The sequence below is a fragment of the Syzygium oleosum genome, unplaced genomic scaffold (assembly GCF_021117445.2).
Source record: "Syzygium oleosum isolate NSW1041296 unplaced genomic scaffold, Sole_v2.1 Sole_v2.52, whole genome shotgun sequence".
In the NCBI taxonomy this organism is placed as follows: domain Eukaryota; kingdom Viridiplantae; phylum Streptophyta; class Magnoliopsida; order Myrtales; family Myrtaceae; genus Syzygium; species Syzygium oleosum.
Window position 1 is genome coordinate 1,016,308 of NW_026607536.1, and position 21,403 is coordinate 1,037,710.

General features: G+C 48.0%; 1 protein-coding gene across 5 annotated transcripts; it reads right to left on the bottom strand.

Annotated features, from left to right (window-relative positions):
- Window positions 1-17,513: 17,513 nt before the first annotated feature.
- On the bottom strand, window positions 17,514-21,355 carry LOC115679754 (beta carbonic anhydrase 5, chloroplastic). 5 transcript variants are annotated; one of them, XM_030603450.2, is made up of 9 exons: window positions 20,967-21,352; window positions 20,801-20,868; window positions 19,526-19,684; window positions 19,373-19,421; window positions 19,093-19,206; window positions 18,836-18,889; window positions 18,255-18,343; window positions 18,053-18,155; window positions 17,514-17,950 (listed from the first exon to the last, which is right to left on the bottom strand). In XM_030603450.2, the coding sequence occupies exons 1-9, from the start codon at window positions 21,039-21,041 to the stop codon at window positions 17,747-17,749; spliced, it is 915 nt and encodes a 304-aa protein (XP_030459310.1). In that variant the 5' UTR covers window positions 21,042-21,352; the 3' UTR covers window positions 17,514-17,746. The 5 variants fall into 5 exon arrangements, with proteins under 5 accessions (XP_030459310.1, XP_030459308.1, XP_056163374.1 ...); XM_030603448.2 differs by having other exon boundaries at window positions 18,053-18,158; window positions 20,967-21,350; XM_056307399.1 differs by lacking the exon at window positions 20,967-21,352 and adding an exon at window positions 19,792-19,853 and having other exon boundaries at window positions 18,053-18,158; window positions 19,526-19,705; window positions 20,801-20,860.
- Between the last annotated feature and the right edge of the window lie 48 nt (window positions 21,356-21,403).

The window sequence follows — 21,403 nt, forward strand, 5'->3', positions numbered from 1 at the left end:
GGCGGCCCTCGCCCGCTCAGCGAGGTCGACCCTCGCCGACGCCGGCGAGGTCGACCTCGCTGAGCCTGGCGAGGGCCGCCCTCGCTCGCCCCAGCGAGGGCGACCTCGCCGGCGTCGGGCGAGGTCCGCCTCGCCGGGCGAGCGAGGGCGGCCTCGCCCGATCTGGCGAGGTCGACCCTCGCCGGCGCCGGCGATGGTCGCCTCGCCCGGGCGAGCGAGGCGGCCTCGCCCGACGCCGGCGAGGCGGCCCTCGCGGATCGGCGAGGCGGCCCTCGCCGGCGCCGAGCGAGGGTCGCCTCGCCCGACCTCGGGCGAGGGCGACCTCGCCGACGCGGCGAGGGCCGCCTCGCCGGATCTCGCGAGGGCCGCCTCGCTCGACGCCGGCGAGGGTCGACCTCGCCAGATCGGACGAGGGCCGCCCTCGCTCGCCCGAGCGAGTGGCGGACTCTCGCCCGACGCCGGCGAGGGTCACCCTCTCCGGGCGAGCGAGGGCGGCCCTCGCCCGACTCAGGCGAGGTCGACCCTCGCCCGACACCGGCTGTCACGCCCCGAACCCCAACGGGCGCGCGACACCCCTTCCATGGTCGTATTGAACGCGACGTCCCAGGACGCGTCGCCGACCCAAACGAACTACGCAAGCGGAAGCGAAATAAAACAACCCAGACAGTAAAATATGACGAAGGGATAGCACAAAACAATAATTCCAAATACACAACATTAAAACGGAGTAGTGGTTGGATATCCTACTTCGCTATACAAAAGAGGGGCACACAAAAATATGGGGCAACTTGACCCGTCCTTGATCTCCGAGATACCCTTGCAGTGTCTCCAGTCACTCATGGTCGCGGATCTGAAATGGTTATATAATAACCGTGAGAACGAGTCTCAATAAGCAACCCCCTATACCCCACGTAGGCCAATGCGTACCCCGACAAGTCGTACATGCAATCTACCCCATAACATATAAAATCCACGTCATTGTACTTACCTCGCCATCAAACGCATGCTCTGCACGTTAGTTAAACGTGGTAATGCAATATTAATAGTCTAATAACATATCACAATCACTCAAGCACCAACCACACTAGCACTCAATCAATCCAACCAATTCAATCACACATTCAATCACCACCAATCAATTCAATCACACTCAACTCGCATACGTGGCCGAACAACTTTCCACGACCTCCCAGGTCCTTTCACACTGCCCGCGCCACTGCGCCTCAGGCCCAATCTCACAGCCCGCGCCACTGCGCCTCAGGCTCAGCCCTTAGATCAAGCCAGGCTCGGTCCCGCGTAACCACGCCTCGGGACATTTTTCCCCTTCCATTGACCGCGTAACCTACGCCTCGGGTCCGGTCATGCCTTTCTCGCCACACCCGCGTAACCACGCTTCAGGTTGGCAGCCCTCCGATCAATCCGGGCTTTTCTCATGCACATGCACCATAACACAATTCGCAATTTTCACAAATCATACCAATCGAACTCAAGGCATGCTCATCACAATATTCCACCAACCCGACCTTCAAGTCGGTCACATTCAGCTATCAATTCCACTCACAAATGCCACGATAAGCCAATCATTGACCCACCAACAATAGCCACAAATATGTACCCTCAATCATCCCAATTTCAAAACACAAGCTCACGATTCCGACATTCAAGTCAACACATTCAATTAATCCAATTCACCCACAAGCGCCACGACAATTCAGTCATGCTATTTATCTCAGTCAATCACTAAATTAATCACACAATTACCGCCACAATAATTCACAAATTGAGCACAATCAGTCAAATCAGCCCACGCCTAATTTAATTCCTAACCCGGTACCAAACACATCCTAAACAAGTCTAAAAATACCCATAGTCCTAAATAAGGAATAGGAGGTCACTTACTTGATTTTGGCCCGGAGAAAATCGGCTCGGGCCTAAAATGGCCCGGGTGAACAGTGCCGAACTAGGCGCGGGCACGGGCCAACGGGCACGGTGGCCGGCCAACACGGGCACGGTGGCCGATCGGCGTGCTCGGGGCGCGCGGCGCGGTGGCCGAACGGCGTGCCCGGGGCGCACGGCCGAGCGGGATGGGCGACGTGCCGACGACGGCCCGGCCTGAACGGCAACGCGCCGGGTGCACGGGCGAGCGACCGAACGGGACGGGCCAAGGGCCGAGCCGGCGAGCGGCCTGGTCGCGTGGCAACGGGCTCGGCCACGGCCTAGGCAAGCTCGGGCACTGGCCGGCAAGCGGCTTTGGCCGGGCTGGGCTGCTGGTTGGCCGGGCTGGACGGCCGAGCGATGGCGGCGACGGCGACGGGCGGCGACGGCGACGCGGCGGCGATGGCGGCAGCGACGCGGCGGCGACGATTTGCCGGAGGGGAAGGAAAGGTGAGCCGGGGAGGTGGTGACAACGGGAGAGAGAGAGAGAAGGAGAGAGAGAGATCGGGGCAAAGAAAAAGGGGCGAACCAGCGGTGACGGGGCGGCACGGCGGCGCGGCCGGGCGGCGGTGCTTAGGCGAGCGGCTCTGGGACGAATCGGCCGTGGCCGGGACTCACGGACGCGGCGGCTAGACGGTCGAGCCGAAACAGGGGTGGACCGGGAAGAGAGAAACAGTGGGAGAGGGATCGAGGTCGCGCGCGGCCGGAGGCGGCACGGCGGCGTCCACGGGTGGCCGGGCGACGGAGGACGAGCCGGCGGGCGGGGCAGGGGCCGGGCGCATGGCGGACTCAAGCGTCGGCTGCTGCTGCGCGTCGCGGCCTTGAGCAGGCAGAAGAAAGCGGACAGGGGCCGACGAGCGGCGGTCGCGGGCGACGAGCGGCGTCACGGCTCGGTCGGGCGACGGTGGCGCGAGGCGGACGGCGAAGGGCGGTCGGCGGCGACTGGTTGGACGAGCAAAGGCAGAAGCAGAACCAGTCGGGGTCGACGAAGGAAGAAGGAAGAAGGAAGAAGAAGGAGAGAGAAGGAAGAAGAAGAGAAAGAAGGAGAGAGAGAGAGATGCGTGGATGAGTCTGACAAGGGGGGGGCCAAACGTGCGCAAGGGGAAAAGGTGACCGGGAGAGAGAGAGAGAGAGAGAGAGAGAGAGAGAGAGAGAGAGAGAGAACGTGCGCGGTCGGAAGGGGGAGCGTGCGCGCGGAGGAGAGAGGAGAGAGAAAAACAATAAAAAAAATTAACTTCAATCAAATATTAAATGCGATCCGATGACCCAAATTCAAAACCAAAAACGATCTACCGGTCCAAAATAAGCCTCGCATATAAAAAGGGACAAAGGCCGAATTAATTAAATCAAACTATAGCGAGGGAGGTCTACTAGTCCAAATTCGCACCTGGTCAAAAACTCCCCTTTTCCATTATTCCTGACAATCTCAACGCTGGCTACGATAATATTGACACCGTCCAATTTATTTCGTCCTGAAACTCCCGAAAATCGACTGCCAAGTTCGGGGTCTAAATAACGGCCGAATTCGATCGAGCGCGATTCTAGCGAAATCTCAATTTTAAAACAATAACCGAGAGTGATCAGTTCCCGGGCGAGATTTTACTATAAGCACACTGACGAATTACACGTTTTATAAATCCCAACTATGGGCCGAAATTCGGAATGTCACAACTCTTCCCCCCTTACAAAAATTTCGTCCTCGAAATTTACAATCCAACCCAACTATTCAAACAAATGGGGGTATTGGTGTCGCATCAACTCTTCACTTTCCCACGTCGCACCTTCGGTTCCATGGTGTTCCCAAATCACTTTAACCATCGGAATTGTCTTGTTCCGCAACACTCGCTCCATTCTGTCCTCGATCCGAACTGGTTTTTCCACGTACGACACTCTGTCGTCCACGTCTATTTCCTCGTAGTTCAGCACGTGGGTCGGGTCCGGTTCATACTTTCTTAACATTGACACGTGGAAGACGTTATGAACTTGCGACAAATTCGGCGGCAAGGCGAGACGATATGCCAACATCCCAATCCTTTCCAAAATCTCGAATGGGCCTATATACCTTGGACTTAGTTTCCCTTTCTTGCCAAACCGAGATAGTCCTCTCATCGGTGAGACCTTAAGAAACACATGGTCGCCAACTCGAAACTCCAACGGTCTACGCCTTCGGTCTGCGTAACTTTTCTGACGACTCTGAGCTGTTCTTAGCCTTTCCCGGATAATCTTTACTGTTTCTACCGACTGTTGAACCAACTCTGGACCCGTTATACTTATTTCCCCCACTTCATCCCAACACAACGGTGTTCTACACGCTCTGCCATAAAGTGCTTCAAACGGCGCCATCCCAATACTCTGCTGAAAGCTGTTATTGTAGGCGAATTCGACTAAATGCAGCTGTTCCTCCCAACCACCTTTAAAATCCAAAACACATGCTCGCAGCATGTCTTCCAATGTCTGAATCGTCCTTTCAGACTGGCCGTCCGTCTGAGGATGATAGGCCGTACTGAATTGCAACTTAGTCCCCATGGCCAATTGCAGACTTTTCCAAAAATTCGCAGTAAACCGAGGATCACGGTCCGAAGTGATCGATACCGGTACTCCATGCAATCGGACTACCTGCCGTACATATAAATCTGCATATCTTTCTAGCTCAAAATCCTTTCGCACTGCCAGGAAGTGCGCTGATTTGGTTAATCTGTCCACTATCACCCAAATAGAGTCGTGTCCCCTCTGGCTCCTTGGCAATCCCGTTACAAAATCCATTGTAATATGTTCCCATTTCCATTCTGGGATTTCCAACGGTTGCAACATCCCACCAGGTTTACAATGCTGTGCCTTCACTTGTTGGCACATCAAGCACTTAGCCACATGCCTGGCCACATCCGCTTTCATTCCGTTCCACCAATAGTGCTGTCGGAGATTCTGGTACATCTTCGTGCTGCCCGGATGAATGCTATAATTGCTCCTATGAGCTTCCGATAAAATCTCTTCCTTAAGTTCCAAATCATCGGGCACGCACAACCGTCCTCGAAACTTAAGAATTCCGTCCTCGGACGCTTGGAAGTCCGGTTTCCTCTTAGTGCCATCCATCTCCAGAATTTTCTGAATCTCAGGGTCCGTAGACTGTAACGCCTTAATCTTGGTTTGCACTTCCGGTTCAATCCTTAACGTTGCCACCAAACTGGAGAGGCGTCCTACCTCGAACTTAAACTCTGAGTCTCGCGCTTCTTCCAATAAAATCCACTCTTTGACTATTAATTGCACGATGCTCGATTTCCGGCTTAAGGCATCCGCTACCCGGTTGGTTTTTCCGGGATTATACAAAATATCACAGTCATAGTCCTTCAAAAGCTCCATCCAACGCCTTTGCCTCATATTCAATTCTTTCTGCGAAAATAAATACTTGAGGCTCTGATGGTCCGTATAAATTTGGAACCTTTCTCCATATAAATAGTGCCTCCAAATCTTAAGTGCGAAAACAATTGCTGCCAATTCCAAGTCGTGAGTTGGATAGTTCATCTCATGAGGCCTTAACTGACGCGATGCATAAGCAACCACCCTTCCATGTTGCATTAGCACGCATCCCAATCCTTTGAGCGAAGCATCGCTGTAAATCTCATATCCTCCCGAATCTGAAGGGATCGTTAGCACTGGCGCAGTCGTCAATCTCTGCTTCAACTCCTAAAAGCTCTCTTCGCACTTCTCCGTCCATTCAAACTTAGTCTCCTTCTTAAGCAACCTTGTCAATGGAGTGGCTATTGCTGAGAATCTTTCCACAAATCGTCTATAGTAACCTGCCAGTCCTAAGAAGCTTCGAACCTCAGTAACCGTCGTCGGTCTCGGCCAATCCATCACTGCTTCAATCTTTGCCGGATCCACGGAGATTCCTTCTCCGGAAATTACATGCCCAAGAAATGCTACTCGGTTCAGCCAAAACTCGCACTTGCTAAACTTAGCATACAGTGCATGCTCTCTTAACGTTCGTAGAACCTTTTCCAAGTGTACCTCATGTTCCTCGGGGCTCTTTGAATACACCAAAATATCATCTATGAAGACGATGACGAACTGATCCAAAAACTCCTTGAATACCCGATTCATTAAGTCCATAAAAGCAGCAGGGGCATTAGTCAGTCCAAACGGCATTACCGTGAATTCATAGTGCCCATACCTCGTCCTGAATGCCGTCTTTGGGATATCCTCCTTTTTAATCCTCAGTTGATGGTACCCCGTCCTCAAGTCGATCTTTGAAAACATCGATGCTCCTTGCAACTGATCAAATAGGTCATCTATCCTTGGTAGTGGGTACTTATTCTTAATGGTCACTTGATTTAACTGTCTGTAGTCTATGCACAACCTCAAAGATCCATCTTTCTTTCTCACGAATAACACCGGTGCTCCCCATGGAGACGCACTCGGGCGGATAAAGCCTCTATCTAGCAACTCCTGCATTTGGACCTTCAATTCCTTCAATTCAGACAGTGACATCCTATAGGGCGCTTTCGAGATTGGTTCCGTCCCTGGGGCTAACTCAATCACGAACTCCACTTCTCTATCGTGGTGGCAGTCCCGGCAATTCCTGAGGAAAGACATCGGGAAAATTGCACACCACGGCTATATCTTCTAGCTTCGGCTCTCCAGCCGTCGAATCAACTACATTTGCCAGAAATCCTTGGCACCCTTCATCCAGAAGCTTGGCTACTTCGAGCGACGAAATCCAAGGGATCGAGGTTCCTCCTCGGTTTCCCACAAACTCAAATCTAGGATGTCCAACCGGATTAAATTGGATCACCCTGCTACTACAATCCATAACAGCTCTCTGTTTGACTAGCCAGTCCATACCGACAATCACATCAAAGTCATGCATAGATAAAACCGCCAAATCTATCCTTTCTTCCCTATCACCGATCACTATCTTACAATCGGGACATCCCAACACAATCAGTACTTTATCATTCAGCGGAGTAGTCACACACAGCATAACATCAAGCGGTTTTGGCTCAATCCCAGATAATTTAACGAACTGCTCAGATATAAATGAATGCGACGCCCCCGGATCAAACAAGGCATATGCAAGCATGATCCACAGAGAGAGACCGTACCTGTGACCACGCCAGGCGCGTCCTGAGCCTCCCTCCTTGCCATTGCATATACCCGTCCTTGGGCCGGCGGCCTATTCTGATTGGCCGGCTGGATAGCTGTAAACTGATTCCCATTCTGGGGTGGCGGCGGCGGCGGCAGGAGCGAGTGACCCGGCCTCGCCTATTGTTAGGACATTCCCTCATCTCGGTGGCCCTTCCACCACATGTAAAACATACTCGCCCTATTTGGGCAAGGTCCATTCCCGTGCCTTCCTCCACATAGCCTACATGGGGCGTTCTGATAACGGTTTGGCTTCCCAATATTCCTCCGAACGGAAGGGACAAAGCGACTATTTCCTGCCATGGGTCTTTTCCCAAGTTGACGGTCGTCCCTAGCCGGGGCATACCGCGATCCAGAAGCGGCAGCTCGATCCGTTTGATCTCGCTCAATTGCCTGGGCCATTTCATATATCTCGTTATAACCCCTCAAGTTCAATGAGATCATCTGACTGCGAAGGTCCGGCTTCAGCCCATCCCGGAACCTCCTAGCTTTGTCCATTGGGTCCTCCACTATTCAGGGGCAAATTTGGACAGCCTTGCAAACTCGGCTTCATCGATCTACCGACCTCCGACCTTGGCGAGTCTCATGAATTCTCGCCGTTCGTTTCGGCACTTTCTCGAGAAATACTTGCCGTTGAAGGTCTCGGTAAAAACGGTCCAATTTGGGGCAGTACCAGCGGGGAACACTTGACCTTTGGTGGCTCTCCACCAATCGCTGGCATTTTCCTGAAGTTGGTAGACTCGCTAGCGTTACCTTCTCTTCCTCAGCACACCCCAAAGACCTCAAAAGCTTTCTCTAGCTCTTCTACCCATCTTGGTGCACTCGGGTCACCTCTCCCATCAAACCTTGGGGGTTTCAACCTCAGAAACTGCTCGACCAGCTTGGACATTGGCCTGATTGCATTTACTCGCACTGGACCAGGATTTCCACCAATCACATTATTCCCCTGACCTCCATTATCCCCAATAATCTCACTAGCAGCTGCAGCGGCGACAGTAGCACTTCTTTCCCCCGTCTGTCTACCTGATAATATTCCCGCATCCTCTAGCGCCCTCCACATTTCATCTACCCTGGGGTCCCCCATTAGTTCAGCTAGCGGGACTACGCGACCTCAACCTCGACCTCGACCTCGACCTCTACCTCGACCTCGGCCACTCATCTTATTGATTCTCACAAACGCTCACCTGCTAAGTTCCACGCAAGAATTAAAAACCTAGGCCAACTATACCAGTCTAAGCTCTGGGCAGTGAATCACAACAATAATTCACTAAGCAGACAGCCAATCACATACAAGACTCAATCTCGTCAACCGAGTTCGTGCACTTACCTCAAGTCCCGACGCACCCGCACCTCACACATTATTGCATAAAAATCACTTAGCAAATCACAATCACACGATCCTGGAGTACGCATTGCACACAAATTTCCCTAATCGGCTACCCCGAAGTCATCGCTCCTTATCACTCCAGATTTCGACCACTTGGATCGAGCTGACCTTGCTCTGATACCAACTCAACGGGGATGTCACGCCCCGAACCCCAACGGGCGCGCGACACCCCTTCCATGGTCGTATTAAACGCGACGTCCCAGGACGCGTCGCCGACCCAAACGAACTACGCAAGTGGAAGCGAAATAAAACAACCCAGACAGTAAAATATGACGAAGGGATAGCACAAAACAATAATTCCAAATACACAACATTAAAACGGAGTAGTGGTTGGATATCCTACTTCGCTATACAAAAGAGGGGCACACAAAAATATGGGGCAACTTGACCCGTCCTTGATCTCCGAGATACCCTTGCAGTGTCTCCAGTCACTCATGGTCGCGGATCTGAAATGGTTATATAATAACCGTGAGAACGAGTCTCAATAAGCAACCCCCTATACCCCACGTAGGCCAATGCGTACCCCGACAAGTCGTACATGCAATCTACCCCATAACATATAAAATCCACGTCATTGTACTTACCTCGCCATCAAACGCATGCTCTGCACGTTAGTTAAACGTGGTAATGCAATATTAATAGTCTAATAACATATCACAATCACTCAAGCACCAACCACACTAGCACTCAATCAATCCAACCAATTCAATCACACATTCAATCGCCACGTCAATCAATTCAATCACACTCAACTCGCATACGTGGCCGAACAACTTTCCACGACCTCCCGTGTCCTTTCACACCGCCGCGCCATCGCGCCTCGGCCCAATCTCACGGCCCGCGCCATGCGCCTGGTGCTCAGCCCTTAGATCAAGCCGGGCTCGGTCCCGCGTAACCACGCCTCAGGACATTTTTCCCCTTCCATTGACCCGCGTAACCTACGCCTCAGGTCTGGTCATGCCTTTCTCGCCACACCCGCGTAACCACGCTTCAGGTTGGCAGCCCTCCGATCAATCCGGGCTTTTCTCATGCACATGCACCATAACACAATTCGCAATTTTCACAAATCATACCAATCGAACTCAAGGCATGCTCATCACAATATTCCACCAACCCGACCTTCAAGTCGGTCACATTCAGCTATCAATTCCACTCACAAATGCCACGATAAGCCAATCATTGACCCACCAACAATAGCCACAAATATGTACCCTCAATCATCCCAATTTCAAAACACAAGCTCACGATTCCGACATTCAAGTCAACACATTCAATTAATCCAATTCACCCACAAGCGCCACGACAATTCAGTCATGCTATTTATCTCAGTCAATCACTAAATTAATCACACAATTACCGCCACAATAATTCACAAATTGAGCACAATCAAGTCAAATCAGCCCACGCCTAATTTAATTCCTAACCCGGTACCAAACACATCCTAAACAAGTCTAAAAATACCCATAGTCCTAAATAAGGAATAGGAGGTCACTTACTTGATTTTGGCCCGGAGAAAATCGGCTCGGGCCTAAAATGGCCCGGGTGAACAGTGCTTAGAACTAGGCGCGGGCACGGGCAAACGGGCGCGGTGGCCGGCCAACACGGGCACGGTGGCCGATCGGCGTGCCCTGGCGCGCGGGCGCGGTGGCCGAACGGCGTGCCGGGGCGCACGGCCGAGCGGGATGGGCGACGTGCCCGGACGACGGCCCGGCTGAACGGGCAACGCGCCGGGTGCACGGGCGAGCGACCGAACGGGACGGGCCAAGGGCCGAGCAGCGGCGAGCGGCCCGGTCGCGTGGCAACGGGCCTGGCCACGGCCTAGGGCAAGCTCGGGCACGGCCGGGCAAGCGGCCCGAGCCGGCCTGGGCCGGGTTGGCCGGGCTAATGGGACGGCCGAGCGATGGCGGCGACGGCGACGGGGCGGCAGACGGCGACGCGGCGGCGGCGATGGCGACGCGGCGGCGACGGCGACGCGGCGGCGACGAGCTGGAAGGGAGGGAAAGGTGAGCCGGGGAGGTGGTGACAACGGGAGAGAGAGAGAGAAGGAGAGAGAGAGATCGGGCCGAGGAAGAGGGCAAACCGGGCGGCGACGTGGCGGCACGGCGGCGATCGGGCTGGGCGGCGGTGCTAGGGCGAGCGGCCGGACGAAACTGGCCGGCGGCTGGGACTCGCCGGACGCGGCGGCTAGACGGTCGGAGCCGAAACAGGGAGGGACCGGGGAAGAGAGAAACGAGGGAGAGGGGCGAGTCGCGCGGCGGCGGGCGGCACGGCGGCGTCACGGGTGGCCGGGCGACGGAGGACGAGGCCGCGGGCGGGCTGGCGGCCTGGGCCGGGCCGCAGCGGACTCCGCCGGGCGAAGCCGGCTGCTTTCGCGTGCGTCTGTCATGACAGAGCCGGCAACAGGCGGACAGGGCCGACGAGCGGCGGTCGCGGGCGACGAGCGGCGTCACGGCTCGGTCGGGCGACGGTGGCGCGAGGCGGACGGCGAAGGGCGGTCGGCGGCGACTGGTTGGACGAGCAAAGGCAGAAGCAGAACCAGTCGGGGTCGACGAAGGAAGAAGGAAGAAGGAAGAAGAAGGAGAGAGAAGGAAGAAGAAGAGAAAGAAGGAGAGAGAGATGCGTGGATGAGTCTGACAAGGGGGGGCCAAACGTGCGCAAGGGGAAAAGGTCACCGGGGAGAGAGAGAGAGAGAGGGAGGGAGAGAGAGAGAACGTGCGCGGTCAGAAGGGGGAGCGTGCGCGCGGAGGAGAGAGGAGAGAGAAAAACAATAAAAAAAATTAACTTCAATCAAATATTAAATGCGATCCGATGACCCAAATTCAAAACCAAAAGCAATCTACCGGTCCAAAATAAGCCTCGCATATAAAAAGGGACAAAGGCCGAATTAATTAAATCAAACTATAGTGAGGGAGGTCTACTAGTCCAAATTCGCACCTGGTCAAAAACTCCCCTTTTTCCATTATTCCTGACAATCTCAACGCTGGCTACGATAATATTGACACCGTCCAATTTATTTCGTCCTGAAACTCCCGAAAATCGACTGCCAAGTTCGGGGTCTAAATAACGGCCGAATTCGATCGAGCGCGATTCTAGCGAAATCTCAATTTTAAAACAATAACCGAGAGTGATCAGTTCCCGGGCGAGATTTTACTATAAGCACACTGACGAATTATACGTTTTATAAATCCCAACTATGGGCCGAAATTCGGAATGTCACACCGGCGAGGGTCGACCTCGCCTGAGTCGGGCGAGGGCCGCCCTCGCTCGCCCCGGCGAGGGCGAACCTCGCCCGACGCCGGCGAGGGCCGCCCTCGCTCGACGCCGGCGAGGCCCCCCCTCGCCGGAAAGGAAAAAAAAAGAAAAAAAAAAGAAAAAGCAAAAAAGACGAAAATGCCCATGGACTAAATACATTGGGGTAAATGTGTCACAAAAAGCAAAATTCGGGGTAAATGTGTCACAGATGGCAAAGTTTGGGATTTTTGGTGGTTTTTTCCCTTTATAAAATTCTAGTAAAAGTTTTCTTGATAACGATTGATAAAGTTGCAATGATGATCAACGTGATCGTATTTAAACTAACTGCACAGAGAAATATTCTGGTGTTTTCTCAACTTCTCTAATTTCCTCGGGAGGCAATGCAGACATTGGAAAAGTTAACTTCAAACATCCAGCTCGTTGTTGCTCATTGTTTATGAAACCTTTCATCTGATCATCATAACCTTAATTGTGACAAGTGGTCTGTACACACTTGACTGGATACGATCACGTATAGGTTTAGATGTTAGTTACATCACCAGATTAATGTCTTGTCTTTGTGATGAAAATATCTTAAATTGCGTCACTTTAAAGTTAATTATTTTTCATCTTATATTCTTTCAAACTTGTGCTTCCCTCAATAACGTCCTTTTCCTGCTACATTTTCCACCAGGATATAACTTATAAGCACCATCTTCGTGTCAATGCATGGCATAAAGAGGCCAGAGAAGAGGTTTACACGTACATACTGAAAATGCATGAAGAGCGACGAAATGGGCAATCGCTAATTTTAATAAATATATCCAAACTAGTACAACACCACATAAACATCACTGAAAAACTTTTATTCAATACAAAGAACTGACTCTGAACATATGTCAATCGTGCACACAAATAAAAAAAAGAAGAAAAAGAAGGAGAAACTCCCAATCATGCGTACAAAATAATGACCATATAGCACAAGCAACATCGTTCCACCAACAGGAGGGACGCTAATACGTTCACCGCTGAAATCTCATCGGTCGCAACACGGACACTCTCAAGGGCTAGCCGTCTAGGATGATGGTGGTGGGGCGAGGAAGGGGATGGAAGGGATTTTAGGGAATGAAGGGATGCCGCTTGGCATCGGAGGCAGAGTGACCTTGGGGAGAGAAGGCTGGGTTGGCAATGTGGGCTGAGGCAGAGTTGGGATGGCGGGCATGGGCGGCACCACTACCTTCGGCAATGTCGGGATTGCCGGCAATGGGGGTATTGCCGCCGGATTCGGCAAAGTGGGTATGGTGGGCAAGGTCGGTATCGATGGGAGACCGGCCTGTAGCAGATGACGAGCCCCCGAGCTCACATTGATGCTCGAGAAGAGAACAGCAACGGAAAGTACTAACACGAAGCTTTTGGAGAAAGCCATTGGCGATTGGGATCGGATTGATGCGATGAAACGGTGTTGCAAGCAATGCAATTTGCCAATTTGTTGAGTGAGGAATTTGAGGGATGGATGTTGGGATTATATAGGAAGAGAATGTGTGATTTTGGGTTGTGAGGTTGGTGACTTGCCATTGATATGGTTAAGAAAAAATTGCAATCTTGGTTTGGCATTCTTGTTAGCTCACCTCCTCGTCTCAGTTTTCCATAATTAAAGACAAAATGTCAAATTTCGATAGGCGTCGTCCATGAAGTCAAGCTTGGCCTTGCAATCTCAATTTTACATTGCTAAATCCAATGTCAAATGGAGTTTGTCATGACTTAATTATTATTTCCACATGATCGATTCCGAGTAATCCTCCGTTCAACGAGGGTTGCTCTTCTAGCTTTTGGTTAGGCAGTTTAGCGTTATGATCAAAGATTCAGTGCTGGTGTTCGCTTCGTACTTTCGTTTCTAGACAACCTTTGACAGTCGGTGTCTGATTGGGTTGGAGGAGTTAGGTGTCTATGCACACAGGCAAAGAAATTTCTTTTTAGGAGTGAAACAGAGTACCACTTTTCTTAGCCAATATAAAAAATTAATTAAATTTCATGCTATCTCTGATCTTTTATTTTCCCTTAAATGACATTGCGCCTACAAGCTTGTGACGAAGTAAGGTAACTACTGTTAATTCCACATCGTTTATCAACGAAATTTATGTGTTATTCATATACACGTGTCTCATTCTACTTATCGATTTAAACTTTTTGGTTTGACGTTCTAACATGATATGGGAGAACCGAGTTTGGTTTGACCCAGTTTATTTCGTGTATCTGGCATTCTGCTTGGATGGGAAAACGGGTGTTAATCCCACTCAGTTTAAATTTTTGGATTGGATATTCTAACAATTGATAAAATTTGAGTTGGTTATAAATTTGACTCAATTAAACTAAACATTGGGACTTGAGAAGAGGGAATTTGGCAAAATTCCGAGCAATAAGTTGTTCGAGAGGCAAATTATACATCGATTAGACCTCATCAAAAAGTGATCATGTAAATTAAACTCGCGGAGAAAATTATGATTTAACAATCTATGTGAAAATTCATGTGAATACATTGAAGGCTCCAGAGTAGAGATTAATTATCTTTCTACTTTATTTCATCAGCAACTGAAATGCTTTGCCATGTACAAGCTCAAGTCGATCAAGGGTGTGAGTCGCGTGACCAGATTAATTCTAATTCTAAATTTAATCAAATTGCACTGAAGCATCTTTCTGTGCATTTATCCACGATTAAACTAATTCGGAATATTTATGCAAGTGTTATCGTAGCAATCTGATAAAGTTGGCTTTGTGCCACGACTAGAAATATTTCATTTTAATTTTCCAGATATTGTTTTCTTTCTTTCTTCCCTGAAATTAGAAATTTGCCTTGATTGATGCATCACATACGGTTTCGATTTATCCAAACTAATTAGTCCTCGCATAATTCTAGCGCGCTCTATTGCATAGACATTGTCAACGCTTGTTGAGAGTCACGAAGAGATTAAAATGAGCGCAGGACATTACGAATTAATGGTAGTTGACATAAATGAACATATATATGACAAATTCTTCTTGTATCATATAGAATTACATGAAATTATACACTCATAGAGTCTAAATAGGCCTCTTAGAAAGCTATACCCCAAGCACGATATCAAATACTTCCTAGAACGTCACTCTTTCTAGGAGTAACACATGACGATATCATACAAACCGCACCCATCTTCACCACTTCATCATATTCGACCTTACATGCGAAATACAGATTTCAGCAGTAACTTATAATGGCATCATTAGGCCATGTAATGATCATGAAATACAGATTTCAGCAGTAACTTATAATGGCATCATTAGGCCATGTAATGATCATGATTTCAAGGGTTAGTGGTGGTCACGGAAGGCACGGGTAAGTCCTTCGGAATCGAAGGGATCGAAGGGAAGTCTGGCACTTTTGGGAATTCAGGAACTGGGAAGCTTGGCAGCTCGGGCTTAGGCAAGGTTGGGATTTCGGGGAGAGGCGAGAGTTCGACCTTGGGTAGGGATGGGATTTCCGGGAGGCCAGGTATTTCGGGCTTGGGGATCTCCGGCAGCGATGTGTCGAGGAGATGGCGTGCTCGGACCGAGTTGGCACTGCCGCTTAGGAGAGAGAGCGCGACGAACAGGAGGGCGCATTTGACGAGGGATAATTGGTTTGCCATTGGTTCAAGTTGCTATCCTTTGAGAAGGGTACGAGAATGATTGTTCGAGGCGTGTGAGTGTGGCTCTGAAGTGCAAAATTCGCACTGATTTATAGTCGGGGGACGAGGAGATTCGAGAGGATCTAGGACATGGGGTGATCTGAACAGTAGAGATTGTTCAACTTCCTATCTGTCTTTGCTTCCACAAGTTCAAAAGATCCAATCAAACACCTCCAAGTCTTGTTGCCAAAAATGGATTAGATCACTGAATATGTCATCAGGTAGGTGAAATGTATGATCGTTCTTTTTCTTGGACGGGCAATCACGCCCCCTACGATTACACGGCTCTCTTTCTATCAATAAAAGTAGACAATTCAGAAGTTAAAAGTTTCTGATGCATTGGTTCAATCACTAAAGCTAGAATGTGGCTCGCTACGCTAAGTTCCTGGCCACGTCTCAACTTTATCAACTTTATCGAGGAGGTTTCTAAAGCAGATGTGGCGGGTTCATGTTCCCAAATAAGGACATAGGTTGATTAACTATCAATGCGAGCAATGTCATATTGAAATTGCATTAGCCATATACATAACGATGCACAGTACTTTTGAAGGTGTTGCAGGGATGTAGCTTCGTCCAACTACTTCAGGGGTTGTCAATTCTTTTCACTGTTGAGGATCATGCGGGAACGAGACACCAATATCTAAGTTTACCAATCGGATGCCGGAACAAGACACCAACATCTAAGTTTACCAATCAACGGGAGTATTAACATTTGGATGAACGAATCTAAGGATGATTCATATAGCCAGATTGCAAGATATGTCATGGGATTGTTGCTACAAATCTATACTACCATAGAGAGGGAAGCAAATACTGTTTAGGAGCTCTAACCAGCCGCTCGATCATTTGCCCTTATTTCTTTTTCCTAAATAAGCAAGAAAGTTGTAAGATCTTCTTGCTTGATTTCATTTCATAATCTATACCGCATTTCAAAAGTCATTCGGAAAGTGTGATTATATTCTTTTGGCTGCCGATGTGGGACTACGTACCCACATTAATACATTAGAGATCGCACAACAGAACTTTGCCGAGTTCTTGCTTCTTACATCTTGTCCATGCTACAAGACCGTTGGGGAAAGTTTGCCATCATCTTCAAAGAAGATCCCAATTCAACTTCCCCCAATGTAGATAGAACAAGGGCCAGATCTTTGAAACCTTTGCTTCTAAATTTTGTGCGAGCAAATTGGAGGGAAATGTGTCGGAAAAGTGTCAGAAAATCCTTAAACATTTGCATTGGTGCCAATTGAGTCATAAATCATTTTTTTGTGCTAATTGAGTCCTAAACATTTTGTCTTTGTACTAATTTGATCCTTCCGGCTAATTTTGACCGGATATTGTTGACGTGGGCGTCGGTCGGCCGACGGCCAGCTGCCAAAGCTGACGTGAACAACTTTTAATAATATTTTAATATTTTTTTGAATTTTTATTTTTTATTTATTCTTTTTATTTTTCTTTTTCTTTTTCCTCCCCTCCCTCCTTCCTCTAGCCAGTCGCCGGACCGGGGATTGGCCAAAGGCCAGAGGCTAGTGAGGCTCGCCCTCACTGGATGGCCGTGATGGCGGCCTCGCGCTGGGCTAGCAAGGCTCCAACCCTTGCCATGACTGGGTGAGGCTCACCTTCGCCGTCACTGGTGACACCCTCGCCAATGGCAGGCGTGGTTTTCCGGCCTTTAGCATCGGCGACCGGCTAGAGGAAGGAGGGAGGGGAGGAAAAAAAAGAAAAAGAAAAGAAAAAAATAAGTAAAAGTTAAAAAAAATTATTAAAAGTTGTTCACGTTAGCGCCGGCCGGCGTCCACATCAGCAAAATTCGGTCAAAATTAGCTGGAAGGATTGAATTGGCACTATATTAAAAGGTTTAGGACTAAATTGACATAAAAAAAAGGTTTAAGATTAAATTGGCAATGCAAAAGATTTAGAACTTTTCTGACACTTTGACACTTTTCCTGCAAATTGGAAGTACGATGGAAGCGAAGCTAACAGTTTTTGGCTCTTTGATTGTAACTTGCCATGCAAAAATGATCAATTTCGTGTTGTGGATCGACTCGATATTTCCTTCTCTAAGCAGAACCTTCGAAGTTTAAGCAGGTATTTAATCAAGGAAAAGTTGAGACCCACCAAAATTTACAGAATATCATGCTTTTCTGGTACATCATGGCACAATTCAAGTTTCAGATTCATTTGAAACTTCAATTCCTCATACATAATCGTTTGGTCACAGACAATACATAAGAGCATTTGCCAATGCCATTCCGGCAGAGCCTGGCATTATTAACAAAAGAAAGTTCCTTGGCCAACCATATTAACTTAGAATTGCAGTTTATCGTACAGGTAAAGGACACGTGAAGAGTAAGACTCAGCTCCAAAATGAGCGACCAGTGACTGCAATCGTGTCCTTATTTCCTCTCGAAATGGTTTTATAGTAATCCAGTGTCCATTTCTCAAACGAGCAATCGACGAAATTATAGTAGCCGCCATGGAGAGAGAGGTTTCCCCTCATCACCTGTTCTTCTATCCATGGATAAGTGAGCAGATTTAGCAACGAGCGATTCACTGATTCCTGCACTCAGAAGCAGTTTCGAGGCATTAGACCAATGCTGTTCGTGATTTCAAAGTGTTATCTTATACAAATCAAATCCAGTTGTTACGAGTTGTCTCCTACCTTTTCACAGTGCCTGCACTGCTGGTCTAAACTGAGGTGAGAAGCAGCTTCCTTGGTGCTTAGTCTAGCATTTTTCCCAACTATAACCCAACTTCTGATGAAGCTACTGGAAGGAGACATATTGTATGAGAACATAGAATGAATAGGTAAAGCTGACTAGCTGCAACTGAAGGAGAATTAGAATATTTTTTAACACCACAACCTTGAATTATCTCCATCTGTATTCTCCATGCTCATCAGTGCGCGAATGCCCCCGCAACAGCTGTGGCCAATTACTAGTATATTTTTCACCTGTGCAAAGAAACTATTATTTTCCAAATCTAAATTACGATACCAGGAGAAAAAATTAAAACTAAATGCACTAGTAGAGCGTATTATCCTTACAATCCCTGAACTATATGAGGTTCAATCACAATCTCATGAAACTTTTCGCCTAAGATACAGTCATGCAATTTCAACATTTCGCCTCTATCTTCGCCACATATAGAAAAAGAAACAAAGTATCAGCATCATCACTGCCACTCCACATCATTCTCTTCCCAGTTTTGTAACACTCAAAGTTCTTCTATGGGAAAATTTTCCTCAGTGAGATACATTTTCCCTGAAAGTCCTCAAAGTTCTGTCAAGAGCATCACAAGTAAACAGCACCGAAATTTTAGGTGAAATTTCCCACTTAAATCTACAACAAGGGAAAGCGACTTAATGGTACAATTTTAACTATGATCTTTCACAATATGTACCAGAATAATGAAGGCAAGCATGCCATTAGGTTGAATTACTTACTTTAAGAGAATTTACAGCAAATTCTAGCGCGGCATTGGTTTCTGATGGTCCGCTCTGCACACATAAGGGAAAAAGAGGAAGGAAGCATAAATTATGGTATTTTTTACCACTAAGTAGCAGACCTGATGCCTCCCATCCCATACCACACCAAAATCTTCATACTCAAGTCATCAAACAGTATAATAAGTTTAAAAAAAGAAAGGAGAAGGAGAAAACCCGAAACAAAGAAAAACCATTGCAAAATGCCAAGTAAGCACCTCAAATGGCGGCACAAGATTTGCCACATTCCGAACCGTGAAGGCTTCCCCAGGTTCCAATCCTAGGATGACAGAGGGACAAACCCTGGAATCTGCACAAGCAATCACCATGAACTGTTGTTTGAAAGAGTTAGTTCAAGAGATATGTACGTCTTATTCTTAAAGCAAGATATCTGAAGCAAAAAGTTGAAGACAAATACATCGAATTGTTGAGCAAGGGAAACACACACAAAAAGTGGATGTCTATATATACATTTAAAGAAATATAGCTATGCTATACCTCAGGTGCTTGACTCTCGGCAAGACGGTGATAGAGCTCTAAATTTTCCCTGCTAGCACAAAATAAGATATGCCTAAGCCTCACTGCTCATCATAAAGCATTAAATTTCAGTGGTCAATACAAGTAGAAAGTAGTTAAGTAAGAAGCTCTTACAAGTATTTCTTCTCTTTAAAAGTCAGAAACCGTTGCTTCATCTCATTGAACGAGTCATATCCTTCTGTTTGTTCTGCAGTCTTGTATTCATCTTTCCTAATTCCGTGCATCAGTCCTGGAGTCTCCTTTGATGCATTCCTTCTTAAACCCTGCTTCTTCCTGCAAACAACCAAGCAAAACATGTGCAGAGGCGAAAACATATTTATCAGTACATTGCAGCCAAAGATTTGGTCAGGCATGGGAACCAACAAAAAAGAAGCATTCTTATCTCTTAGGATCAACCCTGAATGTTGCATTGTAGTCGTACGTAATCATAAATGTACAACATCTCCTAAAAATAAACCACCAAATAATAAAAATTAGAAAACTTTCTACTATGTGATAAATGTGCCATTCACGAACATGCAGACAACAATTTCACTCACATTACATGAATTTTAGGAGTGGGGCAGAAGATTTAAGAACTTCTAGTTAGGGACAATAAGCTTCCTAGACAGATAGAAATCGATGGTATCACAAAATCAATAAGTTCAAAGCTTCAATAGGCATGTGAGTGTTGTATTAATTTCATATTTCCAGAAACTGGCAAAAGGCAGGTCATATGAATGTGGCAATCTGCAACGAAGGAGGCTGAGACATTCCCTTGTGGTGTAGCCAGTCAAGAGAGAAAAAACGCAAGCAACAAGAAGTTGCTGGTTAAGAGTGGTTACCAATGTACTACTTGCTCCTTCCATCGAATCCAAAAATAAAGAGCACAGAGTCCTGTTATGTTGATGAAGAGTGGTTCAACAGGGGAGAGAGTGAGAAAGCCCAAGGAGGAGCTCTAATACGAACTACGTATCATCATATGGTCTATTTAAAGTCTCCATAGGAAAAAAGGCGCTTAACCAAATTGCTGACGCCAAATAGCTGTTGCATCAACAACTGGACAGGAAGTCCATAGTTAGGCACAGCAGTAATGCGACCGGTATTCAATAGACCTCAAATCATGAAAATTCATATTCACACAAAGTTCGGATTTTTCGCTCTACAGAGTTGTTTGTGCCTACATGCTTCCGACATACCAAAACGACATTGTCTATGTTACAACATATTTTACGACCTACTAATCCAACATGTTCAACTACCTTAATCAACATTGCTCACAAAATTAACAAAAGTGAGAGCTCCAACAAGCATAGACTATCAATGCATATGGAGATAGCACTAGCAGCAGCCAATTCACCACATAAACAAAGCTTTCAGCAGAAAAAACCAAATACGGCACTGAATTACCTGGAAGAAGATCCTAATTTTAAATGGGTCTGCTCAGTTTCCCTTACTTTGAGCTTAATAGCAGAGATCTGCATCAACAACAACAAACAGGAGATAAAAAAATTCAAGCACAGATTGGACATATCTCAGACTCAGAGCGCGAAAGATTGAGAGATAGAGAACCTACCCGGGTCGTTCCAAGTAGTGATCCCCTGCAAGATTCAGAGGGGAGAGAAACGAAACTCGGTGCAAGATTCGCCATTTCCTCCGGCGCCGAGCTATGAAAACAGGCGTTGCAAATCCCGACCAGGGGTGGTCAGAGAAAGCAGAGAATGATCGGCAACAGCTGGCGGGACTTCAGATCTGTCCGGGATAATAAACAAGTTCGAGGAAGTGGTTAGGCTGTTGGTGGGATCGACGGACACTTGTCCCATCTCCAAGAAAGACGGAGAAACCAAGGTCCAGTTGTCCGCAACGTGTTTGATTTTATGATTAGCCGATGCTTAGGCTTTTGTGCTTATGAATTCATTACTGTTTTGTTTAAAGGTCGCTCTCGTTTAATTCTCCGAGAAAAAACCAAGTGCGTGCCCTTTTGTCGTTCGATCAACGGGTAGGCGAGAGCAT